This window comes from Carcharodon carcharias, chromosome 1, assembly GCF_017639515.1.
Source record: "Carcharodon carcharias isolate sCarCar2 chromosome 1, sCarCar2.pri, whole genome shotgun sequence".
In the NCBI taxonomy this organism is placed as follows: Eukaryota; Metazoa; Chordata; class Chondrichthyes; order Lamniformes; family Lamnidae; genus Carcharodon; species Carcharodon carcharias.
Window position 1 is genome coordinate 86589769 of NC_054467.1, and position 17086 is coordinate 86606854.

The window sequence follows — 17086 nt, forward strand, 5'->3', positions numbered from 1 at the left end:
GTGGCAAGATATTCTAAACCTCATTGGCTTTGGTGGGAACGTAAAATCCTGCTGCTGTAAAATTTCGCCCATGATGTATTTACTCACTGAGTCACAAATGCTGCTGAAAATAAGGTCCTATAAAAAGTGATTTAAAGGGTTTTTTGGGGGAGCTAGATTGTAAAATTATTATGTGGCAATATGCTTGTTCATAACTTGTCTTTTGCTGATATGAGGCTCTTCTTAAAATTTTAACCAAACATTGTTGTCTGTGCAGGCTGAGAAAGGCAAGTCTTCCTTGTGAGGGTGAGATCAGAACAGCTGTATTTAATGACCAGGATGTGGCAAATGCTTTATTTCAATTACAGTTTTACAGACATTTGCAAACTCACAGAATACGTACACACAAGCAGAATCTGTGACACGAAGCAGAATCTAATTGGATACCTTCTTTTGTGGAATTGTGCGAGTGAATCTTTTGAAGTTCGTAAGCAACTGTGGAGAACTTACAGCCCACACCAACTGGAAGAGAAAATATTATAATAGTGACTAGCAGTGGAATGATCTTTAAGATGGGGAGGGAAATGGATCTTTCTTAAAAAATATTATTACTCATGGCACATTTATGGGTTTTCCATACTGTGTGTCATCCACATAATTCAAGAGTGGTATCAACTATGAAAAATGTTAACTTGCATGCTGTCACTCCACACCACAAATCCACAGGAGTTCCACCCATTTGTTGAGAAACACTTCTTAAAAATGCAAATTGAGATGGTTTTTGCAAATGAACTGATATAAAAATTACAAGCAAAGCTATTTCACCAGAGGATATTCATGGACCAGAAGATTAAAAAAAGTTAACATTTTACATTTTGAGGGTTATTTTCATAAGTTAAATGTATACAGTAAAACAAGAAACATACAGTGGATGCTGCTAGGTGGTTTTGCCTATTCTTCAGAAACAGAGGAAGATACACAGCTGGGGAGGATGCAGGATTATTTTTGGACTCCTGTAGCAAAAAGCTGCATAGACATAATGAGCTGTAAAATTCTAGTTTTGAAAACATGCATGTAATATAAAAGGGTAGTAAAATACAATAATCAGAAAATAATAGAGTAATATGACTAACAAATATCAATCTTAGCACTTGTGAATTTACCTGTAGCATTACAATTCTGAATGTTTCAACTTAAAATCATTCTTAAATATTTGATGTCGTACACTTACATTGATAATGGCCTGGATTTTATGGTGCCAATAACAATGGTGCTTTCAACGATTACCTGATTGCAAATCATCGAGGTCGAGCAACTATGTGGTATCCACATGCTGCAGCAAGTAAATCCAGAAGTGGCAGCTGGCCAATCTACGCTACTCCAGAGGCCTTGCAACTTCAATCACTGACCTGCAAATTCAAATGATAGGTATGGAACAAGCAAGAATTTGGGCTAATTACCCACCTCTAACAATTTATTCACACAGAAACATTTTTGAGCTGTTGCTTTGCCCTGACCCCAATTCCAGAATATTGGATAAAAAGGAAAATACAATAGTTCCACCAGCAGAAAACATGAGCTTCAGTGCTGAATAAATAATGTCAACAGTGATTTGTCACAGAAACAGATACAGATGACGGAAGTAACCAACCTAGTTCAGAATGGACAATAGTTGAATCAATTCATTAGGTCTCATCATCACTCCTACAATCAATTTATTGGTTGTATTAAATCGCTATGCCCATAAATCACAGAACCTGAATAGCGCATAAAGGATGGCACAATTCTCTACTTGTGCTGATTAGCAAGTAATCTTATGGCACTATTTTATTTAATTTCATTTTCATCAGTCTCCACTGCAGTCTGAAATTGGCATTGAGGAGCTGGAGCATTTACAATCTTCCAAATGCCAATTTCAGGTCCAGGGTTTGGTAGGGTCTCCACATTGGCCTCTTGACAAAATGGAACGAGGGAAAGTTTGATGAAGGTTTCAAAGTATTCCCTGGCTTCTCCGTCGTATTTTTCCAGACAGAATTGGTATTCACCAAACCGCAAAATACACTTCTTTGGTAATTCGATTTTATTGAGGTGATCCAGAATTTCATTATTGACATAAAGTTTAGTCTTCAAGCTTGTATTTTTGATTTCAAAACAGAGTTCTGAGCTTTCGCTGTGTCGGAAAGCTTGGATGGCAAACTGCAGTCGAGAGGCACGCTTGTCTATTAGAGGAAAATTACATATTTTTGAATCGCGGCCAAACTTTATCATTTCTTCAGCTCGGTACTTCTGTTTCTCAGCGTAGTCCAGGGACTTAAATACTTTTGCCTGGGGGTGGTAAACGTTGATATTGAGACAAGTTACGGTCTCTTCAGTGTCATCATTTTCAAAAGACATTGTGCTGCACAATGACATTCCTGTAAAAGCAATGATGATCATTATTGTTTCCCTCCCATACAACAATGGCTACACTGCAGAAGTACATCAATGGCTGTGAAATGCTTTGAGAAGTTCTGAAGTTGTGAATGGCAATATGTAAGTGCAGGTGTTTTTTATTATACATTGGCATTGTAAGTGCACTGAACAAACAATTCATCTAAGCAATCTAATATATGAGGCATTTTAATCTCATAATGAACTTGGCACACTCAATGCAATAAAAGCCCCTTAATGGAAAAGCCATTGCCCAGTAAACAGCTCCTTTATTTCCTTTTAAGCAAATACTAGATTTTTACTACCAGCTTTGAGAGTTGTCACAAATTGAGATTATGAGTGCACCTCTAAAAACAGGCTTACAATGAATGATGAGGCTGTATAATTAACTGTTTAAGCCTGGTCAAACTGGATTACTGCACAGTAACAACAGAAAACCAAACAAACCTAAGCACACCATCTTCAGCTGCTTCATCAGTTACCTTCCTCCATCATAAGGTCAGAAGTGGGGATGTTCACTGATGATTGCTCAATCTTCAGCACCATTTGTGATTCCTCTGATACTGAAGCAGTCCATGTCCAAATGAAGCAAGACCTGGACAATATCCAGGCTTGAGCTAACAAGTAACAAGTAACATTCACACAACACAAGGGTCAGTCAATGACCATCTCCCACAAGAGAGTATCCAACTATTGCCCCTTGATATTCAATGGCATTACCATCACTGAATCTCCCACTATCATCATCCTGGGGGGTTACCATTGACCAGGAACTGACTAGCCATATAAATACTGTGGCTACAAGAGCCGGTCAGAGGCTAGGAATCGTGCAATGAGTAACTCACCTCCTGACTCCCCAAAACCTGTCCACCATCTACAAGGCACAAGTCAGAAGTGGGATGGAATACTCCCCACTTGCCTGGATGAGTGCAGCTCCCCCAACACTCAAGAAGCTTGACACCGTCCAGGACAAAGCAGCCCGCTTGACCGGAACCACATCCAAAAACATTCACTCCCTCCACACTGACGCACAGTAGCAGCAGTGTATACCATCTACAAGATACAATGCAGAAATTCACCAAGGCTCGTTAGATAGCACATTCCAAACCCACAACCACTACCATCAAGAAGGACAAGGGCAGCAGATAGATGGGAACACCACCACCTGGAAGTTCCCCTCCAAGTCATTCAAAATCCCAACTTGGAAATATATCACCGTTCCTTTACTGTCACTGGGTCAAAATCCTGGAACTCCCTTCCTAACAGCACTGTGGATGTACCTACACCACATGGACTGCAGCGGTTCAAGAAGGCAGCTCAATACCACCTTCTCAAGGTCAAGTAGGGATGGGCAATAAATGCTGGCCCAGCCAGCGAAGCCCACATCCTGTGAATGAATAAAAAAAATAATAATTAGACCAATATTCCTCAGTCAGTGCTAGCCACAGAAACTGTGGAAGTGCCATCATGACCAGTTGCTGCCACTAGAAAACTCTTAACAATTCTAATGGAATTGAAGCGAAAGGTTCTGTACTTACACCATAGAAAGTATTTGGTAAGATACCAATACATTTTAACAATAGCCTTCAGCTGGAATATCAGGTTCTATTCTGTACACCACAATTTAGGAAGGATGTCAAAGCCTCAGAGAAGGTGCAAACAGATTTACTAGAATGGTGCCAGGGGTAAGAAAGTGATTATATGGCAAGGCTTGCAGAAGTTGGGATTAGTCTCCTTGGAGCAGGGAAGGTTAAGAGGCAATTAGATACAGATGTATCAAAACCATTAATGGTTTTGAACGAGTGCAAAAGGAGAAATTATTTCCAGTGGCAGAAGGTTCAGAAACCAGAAGACATCTGCAGGGCCACGAGGAAGGAGCAGGGGAGTTGAATTCATCAGGTAGCTCTACCAATCTGCCAATGCAGGGAGGAGGGACTGAATGGCCTTCTGCATTGTATCATTCCATGTTCTCTATTTGGAACACAGAGCAGTTTAGGTAGTGGCTGAATCAATTTCTAAATAGTATTAACTAATTAGATAGTGTCACAATATAATTAAATGTTTCCAAGTTCCTATGTTAGTTTCACTGTGGAACATAGGACTAAGGAGTAGGTGGTCTTTCGAACCTGCTCTGCCATTCCACAAGAAGGAAAAAGTACGTTATTTATTTTCTGTAAATTGCAATACATTTTCATTGTAGAATAAATATTTTCTTCAGCAAAATGTAACAGCATATTCCAAAGTAATACAATTTGCAAATTTAATAAAATGAGCTGAACTAGTGATGAAAAACATGCATTTTCATTTCACCAGAGTTGACCAGGATCCGATGAATTGTCGGTGATACCCGCAGAATCTGTGGAATAGACCCAAGTGCTGGCATAGCCAGTTGCTGGCACTAGAAAACTCTTAATAGTTTTGATAGAATTAGTCTGTACATTTCCAATACTTGGAAGAATCTGGTAACATTTTAACACGGCAAAATTCAGACGCGCGGGATACCAATGCCCCGCGGTAACATTAGGATTGCTATTAGCGACTATAACAAAATACTTATGAAATATTTATTATTTTGGAAAACCCCATAATTGCCAAATGTGATTTAAAAAATGTAATGCTCAATGGGTAAATGTTTAATAAGTAAACCGCGCAAACTGCGTAATGTTTCCGGCTGCGGTCCCAGGGTGGGTGTTGAGTTTAGCCTCAGGAGCCCACGGTCCGGGGAAGAGGTTAGGAAAGTCAGATAAAAATTCCTGTTACAGATCGTAATTCTGAAATCAAAAATGCAGTTCAGATCTTCTAAGAAGGTGAAATGCAAAGCTTACATGGCTGTTTTTTCTTGGGGGTGGGGGTGGGGCTGTTTGAGGCGCGAGGTTAGAGACAATTAAAACTTTTCAAAAGAAAACAAAACTGCAATGGAGAATCCAAAATCCGGCCTGGTCATATGTCTGGTACCCCAGATAATTAACCCAAAATGAGATGCAGTCAATCCTGTAACCTGATTTTTAAAAAAAAATATAACGGATGCCTTTTTCTCTGAATCAATCTCGAGTGACTACAGAGATCCCGTTGAACGGTGTAGTGTCCGTTTGCGCTGTCTTCATGCTATGCGCCGGTACCAACCTTGGAGACACCACCAAACTCAGATATGTCAGAGAATTCATACAGCGAAAGACTGCTCCACCCAACTCTCCACTGGGGTGCTAAACACACGAAGTAAACATTGATCAGGAGAAACACACTAACAACCCGCAGTCCAATGAAGATAGCTCAGGGAGCGAGTGCTGCCCTCTCTTTGTTGGACATTTGAGTTATCAAATCAGAGCAGTGTGACTGTGATTGACAACTCCCTCTGCACTTGACGAGTCACACTTCCTTTAAACACAGCTTTCTTCACTTTGAGCAATTGCATCATATCGCTTTAAATTTGAGAAGTTTGAATCAGAAATTTCGATAATCACATATTCCAGTTTAGAAATGCCAGTTATTTTGATCGCGCGCATGCGCTTTTATTGCTGGTTGGAAATGTGTGTTTGCAGTTGCCGATCGAGAACCCTGGGAATCAGACGCAAAAACAAAAATACCTGGAAAAAACTCAGCAGGCCTACAGCATCTGGAGAGGAATACAGTTGACGTTTCGAATCCGTATGACCGTATTCCTCTCCGCAGATGCTGTCAGACCTGCTGAGTTTTTCCAGGTATTTTTGTTCTTGTTTCAGATTTCCAGTACCCACAGTATTTTGCTTTTATCACAGTCCAGGCGCAAAGTAAATCAATACGAGTTGGGGATTTGAGAAGGGAGGAGGAGGAGGGGTGGTGGGGCGGGGGAAAGAAAGGGGATAATTAAGGAGATAGGCGGGGAGGAAGGGCTTAGGGAGAGGAGGAAATGTGGAGAGGGGGTCGAAGAGAAGGAAGGAGAGGAGTTTGGAGAGAGTGGGAGGTGTAAGAAGTGGAGGGGAAGAGGGAAATGAGGCGGGGCGGAAGGTGAAAAACTGGGGAAAAAGGAGTGGGGTTAGGGGAAGGAAAGTAGGTGGGAGAAGAGGAGGGAATACGGCAGAGAGTAGGGAAGAGTAAGCGGTGGGGGCGCGGGAATTGGGAAATAGAGGTGGGGGGGGGGTTGGTGAGGTGGGTAGAGGAGTACAGGGAAGAAAGAGGGGAGGGTGGGGACATTAGGGATGAGAGGGGATGGGGAGAGGTGAATGAGGGAGGGATGAGGGAAGGAGGAAGAAGAGCAGTTGGGGTGGGAAGTGGAGGAGAGAGAGGTGGCGCTGTGACTGGCCTGGTGCTGAAGTGACAGAATAAGAAAATCTCCGCGACTGAGTCATTCAGAGGGAAGCGGCGGAATTCCCCGAGATTTCTTCCCTAACAGGCTCCGCCCGGGTATGATTCTTCCTCTCGAGTCGCGGATTTATAACAGCCAAAATAAAACAATTGTGTCTGAACTAAAACATTCACCACCATTATACAGCGTCTTTATGAAAAACCAGACTCGGAAGGAACTTACAGAAACTCTGCAAAGAGTCAGCGTGAATTCCGGGAAAGGTACAGTCAACAGCTCAGCTTCGTTAACACTGATTTCGGAATAGCTGAGAAAGAAGACAAAATCCAAACAATCCTTAAGAAAATCCATGAACGTAATGCTGGAAACCCGAGTATTTCTATGGTCTTAGCAATACTGTCATGGTAATTTATATCTGTGTAGATTCCGATGGTGTAGATCCATTTAACTCACCAGTAGCAACACGGGTTGACCATTCAGGCATCCTTTCTAACAGAAGGCACTGGTGAGAAGTGACTGAAGCATTCTGGGAGAAGTCTTCGCAGCCACCATGACTCAGGAGGGAATTGAGGAGAAGGACTCTTGCACTCAACAGGAGGAAGGGCATCCAACAGAGGGCGCTGGTGAGAAGTGACTGAAGCATTCTGGGAGAAGTCATCGCAGCCACTGTGACTCAGGAGGGAATCGAGGACGACCTACTGTCAAAGAACGGAACAGCCCCAAACATTACATTGCTGTAGTATTTCCATCCTATCCCTCTTCCCCAAACCTAAAAAAAAAGAGGAAGAGGCAGTGCCTTCAGGAGTGTACCAGATCTGCGAAGGACACTCTTCTGAAAGTGGATTTTAAAGAAAAAACAGCTGATTGGTGAGTAAATCCTGGGAGCAGACTCGGAGGGAGGAGCACTGGAGCGGTGAGTATAAATCTAGCTTACCTCGGGGATTCACGGCCTTGTCTACAGGGAGCAGACTTGGAGGGAGCAGCACCGGACCGGTGAGTATAAATCTAGCTTACCACGGGGACTCGTGGCCTTGTCTCTAGGGAGCAGACTTGGAGGGAGGAGCACCGGAGTGGTGACCTCGGGGCACAGAGTGACTGAAGCCAAAACTGAAAAAGTGACATCACAGGAAAGCTGTGACCTGATTGGTTGGTAGGAAATCTGCACCAAATTTGAAAAAAAACACTGCAAAGCTAATTAATAAATTAGTTATCTAAGTAGAGATGGCTGGGCAAGTGATGTGCTGTAGCTGTATGATGTGGGAGCTGGCAGATCCCATTGCGAGCCGCTGTGACCACATCTGCAGCAAGTGTTGGTTGCTGGAGGAACTCCGGCTCAGAATTGATGAGCTGGAGTTCGAGCTCTGGACGCTGCGGCACATCCGGGAGGGGGAGAGTTACCTGTACACTTTGTTTCAGGAGGTGGTCACACCCAGTAGATTAAGTACCTCAAGTCCGGTCAGTGGTCAGGGTCAGCAGGGTGTGACTGCAAGTGAGGCAGGTAGAGGAATCCTGTGTTCAGGAACAGAGGAGCCTCAGCTCTTGACCTTGTTCAACAGGTACGAGGTACTTGGTCCCTGTGTGGATGATGAACAGGGCTGTAGGGAGGATGAGCCAGCTGACCACGGCACGATGGCACAGGAGGCCATTCAAGAGGCGGAGCAAAAAGACAAGTGGTAGTTGTAGGGGATTCTATAATTAGGGGAATTGATAGCTTCCTTTGTAAGCAGGATCAAGAGTCCAGCATGGTATGTTGCCTGCCCGGTGCCAGGGTGAGGGACATCTGTGACCGGCTTGAAGGGATATTGGAGAGGGAGGGGGAGGATCCAGTTGTTGTGGTCCAAGTCGGGACAAAAAAGCATAGGTAAGACTAGGAAAGAGGACCTATTTGGGGACTATCAGGAACTAGGAACTAAATTAAAGAACAGGTCCTCATGGGTTATAATCTCTGGATTACTACCCGAGTCACGTGCAAATTGGCATAGGGACGCGAGAATAAGGAAGTAAACACGTGGCTAAAAGAGTGGCGTGGTAAAAAGGGGTTCCATTTCATGGGGCACTGGCATCAGTATTGGAACAGGAGGGATATGTATCGTTGGGACGGTCTTCACCTGAACCGATCTGGGACCAATGTTCTAGCGAAAAGGGTAAATAGGGTGGTCAACAGGACTTTAAACTAGAAAGTGTGGGGGCGGGGAGGGAAAGGTAAAACTCCATGAAGTATGACTAATGGGAAACAAAGCAGCAGGTGGGGGGGGCGTGGATTCAACTTCGTGGAAAATTATGAAAAAACTGAAAAGAAAGGAGAGCCCCGGAGAGGCTATTAAAGTCTCCGGAACACAAAATAGGACAGAGTGTTTGGAAAAGGCTAGGAATCTAACTTCAAGCACGTCAGATAAAGGGACGACAATGAGAAAGGGGACGGGAAATACAGCACTGAAGGTGTATCTGAATGATCGCAGTATACGAAATAAGGTAAATGAGCTTGTGGCGCAGATTGAAATTAGCAGGTATGATGTGGTGGGCATTAAGGAGACATGGCTGCAAGGGGATCAGGACTGGGAGCTAAATATCCAAGGATTTACATCCTATCAAAAAGATAGGCAGGTTGGCAGAGGGGGTGGGGTTGCTTTGTTAGTAAGAAATGAAATTAAATCGATAGCAAGAAATGATGTAGGGTCAGATGATGTAGAATCTGTGTGGGTAGGGTTGAGGAACCACAAAAGTAAAAAACCCATAATATGAGTTATGTACGGGCCTCCGAACAGTAGTCAGGATGTGGGGCACAAGATACGCCAGGAGATAGAAAAGGCGTGTAAGAAGGGCAAGGTTACAGTGATCATGGGGGATTTCAATATGCAGGTAGACTGGGAAAATCAGGTTGATAGTGGATCCCATGAAAAGGAATTTGTGGGATGTCTACGAGATGGCTTTTTGGAGCAGCTTGTGGTGGAGCCCACTAGGGAGCAGGCAATTTTAGATTTAGTGATGTGTAATGAGGCAAATTTGATAAGGGAGCTTAAGGTGAAGGAACCCTTAGGAGGAAGTGACCATAATATAATAGAATTTACCCTGCAATTTGAGAGGAAAAAGCTGGAATCAGATGTAACAGTACTACAGTTGAATAAAGGCAACTACAGAGGCATGAGGGAGGAGCTGGCCAGAATTGACTGGGAGATGAGCCTAGCAGGAAAGACAGTGGAACAGCAATGGCAGGAGTTTCTGGGAGTAATTTGGGAGACACAGCAAAAATTCATCCTTAGGAAGAAGAAGCATACTAAAGGGAGGACAAGGCAACCATGGCTGACAAGGGAAGTCAGGGACAGCATAAAAGCTAAAGAGAAAGCACACAATGTGGCGAAGAGCAGTGGGAAACCAGGGGATTGGGAAGCCTACAAAGACCAACAGAGGACAACTAAAAAAGAAATAAGATGGGAGAAGATTAACTATGAGGGTAGCCAGTAATATAAAAGAAAATTGCAAGAGTTTTTTTTAGATATATAAAGGGTAAGAGAGAGGCAAAAGTGGACGTTGGGCCGCTGGAAATTGACGCTGGAGAAGTAGTAGTGGGGAACAAAGAAACGGCGGAGGAATTGAATAGGTACTTTACGTCAGTCTTCACAATGGAAATCACGAGTGACATCCCCAAAGTTCAAGGGAGTCGGGGGGCAGAGGTGAGTATGGTGGCTATTACCAAGGAGAAGGTGCTGGAAAACTGAAAGGTCTGAAGGTGGATAAATCACCTGGGCCAGATGGATTACACCCCAGAGTTCTGAAGAAGATAGCTGAAGAGATAGTGGAGGCGTTAGTGGTGATCTTTCAGGAATCACTGGAGTCAGGGAGGGTCCCAGAGGACTGGAAAATTGCTAATGTAACCACCCTGTTTAAGAAGGGAGTGAGGCAAAAGACGGGAAATTACAGGCCGATTAGCCTGACCTCGGTCGTTGGTAAGATTTTAGAATCCATTATTAAGGATGAGATTTCAGAATACTTGGAAGTGCATGGTAAAATCGGGCAAAGTCAGCATGGTTTCATCAAGGGGAGGTCATGCCTGTCAAATCTGTTAGAATTCTTCGAGGATGTTAAGAGTAGGTTAGACAGTGGATGTTATTTACTTGGACTTCTAGAAGGCCTTTGACAAGGTGCCGCACAGGAGGCTGCTCAGTAAGATAAGAGTCCATGGTGTTAGAGGCAAGGTACTAGCATGGATAGAAGATTGGCTGTCTGGCAGGAGGCAGAGAGTGGGGATAAGGGGGTCCTTCTCAGGATGGCAGCCGGTGACTAGTGTAGTTCTGCAGGGGTCAGTGTTAGGACCACAACTTTTCACTTTATACATTAATGATCTAGATGAAGGAACTGAGGGCATCCTGGCTAAGTTTGCAAATGATATGAAGATAGGTGGAGGGACAGGTAGTATTGAGGAGGCAGCAAGGCTGCAGAAGGATTTGGACAGGTTAGGAGAATGGGCAAAGAAGTGGCAGATGGAATACAACGTGGGGAAGTGTGAGGTCATGCACTTTGGTAGGAAGAATAGAGGCATAGACTATTTTCTAAATGGGGAGAGAATTCAGAAATCTGGAGTGCAAATGGACTTGGGAGTCCTATTCCAGTATTCTCTTAAGGTTAACTTGCAGGTTGAGTCGGTGGTTAGGAAGGCAAATGCAATGTTGGCATTTATTTCGAGAGGACTAGAATATAAAAGCAGGGATGTGCTGCTGAGGCTTTATAAGGGTCTGGCCAGACTACATTTAGAATATTGTGAGCAATTCTGGGCCCCGTATCTCAGGAAGGATATGCTGGCCCCGGAGAGGGTCCAGAGGAGGTTCATGAGAACGATCCAAGGAATGAAAGGCTTAACGTATGAGGAACATTTGAGGACTCTGGTTCTATACTCAATGGAGTTTAGAAGGATGAGGGGGGATCTGATTGAAACTTACAGAATACTGAAAGGCCTGGATAGAGTGGACGTGGGGAAGATGTTTCCATTAGTAGGAGAGACTAGGACCCGAGGGCACATCTCAGAGTAAAGGGAAGACCTTTTAGAACAGAGATGAGGAGAAACTTCTTTAGCCAGAGAGTGGTGAATATATGGAATTCATTGCCACAGAAGGCTGTGGAGGCCAGGTCATTGAGTGTATTTAAGACTGAGATAGATAGGTTGTTGATAGATAAGGGGATCAAAGGTTACGGAGAGAAGGCAGGAGAATGGGGTTGAGAAACTTATCAGCCATGATTGAATGGCGGAGCAGACTCGATGGCCGAATGGCCTAATTTCTGCTCCTATGTTTTATGGTCTTATGGTCTTTCAAGGCCAGTGTATCGTGCCTGAGGCGTGATGCCCAAAACTGTACACAATACTCCTGATATGGTCTAACCAAGGCTCAGTATAGCTGAACCCTCTGCTTGTTAAGGCTAATATTTCGTTAGTCTTTTTTCGCCTTTACAAAATGTACAAGTAATCTGCAGATGCAAAATAAAAACAAGAGAAAAGCGAACTCTGTTGATAGACGATCTATACCTGCAATAAGTTTGTTAGCTTTTCCAGCTGTGCTTATCAGATGCTTTGCTCCGCTAGGAGGAATGTGTGAGCAGAATGGACAGCATAAGAGGTGTTATATGAACACAAGATGCTGGACCTTTTCACCAAGGCAGGCAGCATCTGTGGAGAGAGAAACAGGTGGTAACTTTATGCGTTTAAGTGTTAGTGTTTCTCTTTCCACAGATGCTGCCTGACCTGCTGAGAATTTCTAGAATTTTCTGTTTATATTTCAGATTTCCAGCAATTGTAGTCTTTAAAGGCATCCACTGCCTTTAAGAGTGAAAGGTGTGTTTTGTGTGAGCTAACTTGGTTCTGGTGTAACTGCTGTAATTTAGGTAAGTGGCTTTGAAGCTTCAGGGGTCTAAATACAATGTCAACTATGAAGAGACAAGAACAGTGATCTTTAGGTCTATAAGCGTGAAGGGTTAAGCTTTGAAACCTCCAAAGTCGTGATCAGCAGATTTCTCTGATCATCTTTGCATAGGCAGCATGTCAGTCTCTCCTTCTAAACCTTTTCTATCACATCACCAGCTAGAAAACAAACAACTCCAGTACTTGTTCAGCACCCATTCTTAAATTCCTTCTCCCATGCATTAATCAGGGCACCAACATTGTGACCTTTATCAGTGATCGCTCCATCACCAAAGCCAAAGAATTCCTCTCATAAGAACATATGAAACAGGAGCAGGAGAAGGCCATTTGGCCCCTCTAGCCTGCTCCACCATTCAAAGGATCATGGCTGATCTGATTGTGGCTTTAAGTCCTGCCCACTGCCTATAACCCTTGACTCCCTTGTACATCAAAAATCCATCTAACTGAACCTTCAATGTATTCAATGACCCAGTGGAGAATTCTACTTGAACCATTGGAATCTATTGCCACCTTCTTGTGTGGTAAGAAAAATTCAGGTCAGTTTTTCCTTTTCCAGGAATCAATTTGTGTTCAGGTCCCACAGGAAACTCATGAAAAAGTCAATGATCATCTCCTAAGGTCCAAGTGTTATTAAGCAATGAATGCAACTATGCCTTAGGGTGTGATTCTGATCATTGACCAGAACATTCTTGCGGTTATAATTAAGATATCTTCAACAAGCTTCATTCAGGCAAATACATTTGATAAGGGGTGTAGCCCTGGCCTGTGTGACCTGCGCGACCACAAAAACTGCAAGGTGCTGAGTCCATAGGAACCTCAAGATGTTAGTTACATCTCTGGACTATCTTCAAAAATGGTTTCCTGACTGCAGCACTTATCAGTGACTGAAATATGCCAGACATGCCAAAGTTGGAATAAAACACCTGGTGATAATGAGCTATGGGTTTCCTTGCCTGTGCTTGACCTTCGTTGTGGCTTTATGGGATCCGGGGTCAATGTTGAGGACTCCTAGTACTACTCCGGGCTGTGATGCCTCTGGGAAGTCTGCCGGTGGGCCAGGGATCGTTGGGACGTTAGTTGATAGATATGATTCTGTGAGTATGACTATGGCTGTTGTTTGACTAGTCTGTGGGGCAGCTCTCTAAATTTTGATACAAGTCCCCAGATGTTAGCGAAGAGGACTTTGCTGGGCCGACAGGGCTTGGTGAGTCTTTGTTGTGTCTGAATTCATTACCTAAATTATGGAATGTCCGTCAGATTTTATTCTTATTATACTTTTTTCTACTGTTTTGATACAAGTAGGCCATTAATTAGGGCAGTTAACAATCATCCATATAGCTGTGGTCTGGAGTCACATATAAATAAGGATGGCATGTTCGTCCCTAAAGAATATTGGTGAATTAGTTGGTTTTAACAACAATTACACAGCTTCATGGTCACTATTATTGATGGCAGCTTTTTAGAGAGTCATAGAAGTTTACAGCACAGAAAAAAGCCCTTTGGCCCATCGAGTCTGAGCTGGTCAAACAAGCATTTTCCCATTTTCCAGCACTAGGCCCATAGCCTTGTATGCCATGGCATCACAAGTGCACATCCAAATACTTCTTAAATGTTATGAGGGTTCCTGCCTCTACCATCCTTTCAGGCAGTGAGTTCCAGATTCCCACCACCCTCGGGTGAAAAAATTATTCCTCGCATCCCCTCCAAACCTCCTGCCCCTTACCTTAAATCTTTTCCCCCTGGTTATTGATCCCTCCACCAAGGGGAAAAGTTCCTTCCCGTCTACCCTATCTATGCCCCTCATAATTTTATACAGCTCAATCATATTCCCTCCTCAATCTCCTCTGCTCCGGGCAAGTATCCCATATGCCTTCTTAACCACCTTATCTACCTGTCCTGCTACCTTAAGGGACCGGTGGACATGCACACCAAGGTCCCTCTGATCCTCGGTACTTCCCAGGGTCCTACCTTTCATCGTGTATTCCCGTGCCTTGTTTGTCCTGCCCAAGGGTATCACCTCACATTTATCCGGATTACATTCCGTTTGCCACTGATCAGCCCATATTACCAGCCCATCTATATCCTCCTGTAATCTAAGGCTACCCTCCTCACTAATTACCACCCCCCCAATTTTCGTGTCATCCGCGAACTTACTGATCAACCCTCCTACATTCAAGTCTAACTCGTTTATATATACCACAAACAGCTAGGGACCCAACACTGATCCCTGTGGAACCCCACTGGACACAGGCATCCAGTCACAAAAACACCCCTCGACCATCACCCTCTGCTTCCTGCCACTCAGCCAATTCTGGATCCAATTTGCCAAATTGCCTTGGATCCCATGGGCTCTTACCTTTGTTACCAGTCCCCCATACGGGACCTTATCAAAAGCCTTGCTGAAGCCCAAGTAGACTACGTCAAATGCATTGCCCTCATCTACACATCTGGTCACTTCTTCGAAAAATTCAAACTGGTCAGACATGACCTCTCCTTAACAAAACTATGCTGACTGTCCTTGATTAATCCCTGCCTCTCCGAATTTAGATTATTTCTGTCCCCCAAAATTGCTTCCAATAGTTTCCCCACCACTGAGGTTAGACTGACGGGCCTGTAGTTCCCTGGTTTACTCCTTCCTCCCTTTTTGAATAACGGTACCACATTGGCTGTCCTCCAGTCCTCTGGCACCTTGCCTGTGGCCAGAGAGGTATTGAAAATTATTGCCAGTGCCCCTGCTATCTCCTCCTTTGCCTCACACAACAGCCTGGGACACATTTCATCCAGGCCTGGAGACTTATCTACTTTTAAGCCTGCCAGACCACTTAGAATTTCCTCCCTTTCTATGCTAATTTCTTTAATTATATCACAGTCTTTCTGCCTGATTTCCATACCCACATCATCCCTCTCACTTGTGAATACCGACACAAAGTATTCATTTAGAACCCTACCTACACCTTCTGGCTCCACACACAAATTACCACTATGGTCCTTAATGGATCCTACTCTTTCCCTAGTTATCTTCTAAGAACATAAGAACTAGGAGCAGGAGTAGACAATTCAGCCCCTCGAGCCTGCCCCACCATTCAACACGATTATGGCTGATCTCATTTCGGCCTCAAATCCAATTTCCCACCCTCTCCCCATAATCTTTCAGTCCATTACTAATTAAAAATCTGTCTATCTCTTCCTTAAATTTACTCAGCGTTTCTGCATCCACTGCACTCTGAGGTAGTGAATTCCACAGATTCATGACCCTTTGAGAAAAGTAATTCTTCCTCATCTCTGATTTAAATCTACCACCCCTTAGCTTAAAACTATGGCCTCTCGTTCTAGAATGCCCCAGAAGGGGAAACATCCGCTCCACGTCTACTTTGTCTATCCCCTTTGGCATCTTATATACCTCAATTAGATCTCCTCTCATCCTTCTAAACTCTAGCGAGTATAGGCCTAAATTGCTCAATCTCTCCTCATAAGACAAGCCCCGCATCTAGTGAACCTCCTCTGAACCATCTCCAATGCAACTACATCCTTCCTCAAGCAAGGGGACCAAAATTACTCTTAACGTACTTGTAAAATAACTTTGGATTTTCCTTTATTTTACTTGCCAATGTTTCTTCATGCCCCCATTTTGTTCTCCTAATTTCCTTTTTAAGTTCCCCCCTACACTTTCTATACTTCGGTAGGGCTTCTGTTGTTTGGAGCCCTGGGTATCCGCCATAAGCCTCCCTTTTTCTCTTTATCCAATCCTCTATATCCCTCGACATCCAGGGTTCCCTCGATTTGTTGGTCCCACCCTTTATCTTTACTGGAATATGTTGGCTCTATACTCTCCCTATTTTCTTCTTGAAAGAGTCCCACTGCTCTGATGCAGATTTACCTAAAAGTAGTGCTCCCAGTCCACTCCGGCCAAATCATATTTGATCTTATTAAAATCGGCCTTCCTCCAATTTAGAACTCTGATTTCTGGCCCATCCTTGCCCTTTTCCATAAAAACCTTGAATCTAATGGAGTTATCTGCAAAATGCTCCCCCACTGATACCTCTACCACTTGCCCAGCTTCATTCTCTAAAATTAAGACCAGGACCGCCCCCTCTCTTGTAGGACCTTCTACATACTGGCTTAAAAAGCTCTCCTAGGTGTATTTTAAGAATTCCGCTCCCTCTAAACCTATCACACTATGACTAACCCAGTTAATGTTGGGGAAGTTGAAATCGCCCACTATTATTACCCTATTATTTTTACACTTCTCTGAAAGTTGCCTACATATCTGCTCTTCTTTTTCTCTCTGACTGTTTGGGGGCCTTTAGTACATTCCCAGCAATGTGATTGTTTGATTTTTGTTGTTAAGTTCTACCCATTTGGCTTCATTTGAGGAGCCTTCTAAGATGTCATCCCTCCTTACTGCTGTAATTGATTCCTTGATCAATATTGCGATACCCCCTCCTCTTTTACCTCCTTCCCTGTCTCGCCTGAAGACCCTATATCCTGGA

The 17086-nt window shown here is 43.7% G+C and overlaps 2 protein-coding genes across 2 annotated transcripts in view; one reads left to right on the plus strand and one right to left on the minus strand.

Moving 5' to 3' along the window:
• Window positions 1-305: 305 nt before the first annotated feature.
• tifa (TRAF interacting protein with forkhead associated domain) lies at window positions 306-5712 on the minus strand. Its single transcript, XM_041184659.1, has 2 exons — window positions 5533-5712; window positions 306-2393 (listed from the first exon to the last, which is right to left on the minus strand). The coding sequence occupies exon 2, from the start codon at window positions 2389-2391 to the stop codon at window positions 1807-1809; it is 585 nt and encodes a 194-aa protein (XP_041040593.1). The 5' UTR covers window positions 2392-2393; window positions 5533-5712; the 3' UTR covers window positions 306-1806.
• A 1003-nt stretch (window positions 5713-6715) lies between these two features.
• alpk1 (alpha-kinase 1) overlaps window positions 6716-17086 on the plus strand; it is a 165556-nt gene continuing 155185 nt past the window's right edge. The window contains exon 1 of the mRNA XM_041184630.1: window positions 6716-6789. The gene's annotated coding sequence lies outside the window, so the exon portion shown is untranslated. The remainder of the gene's footprint in view (window positions 6790-17086) is intronic.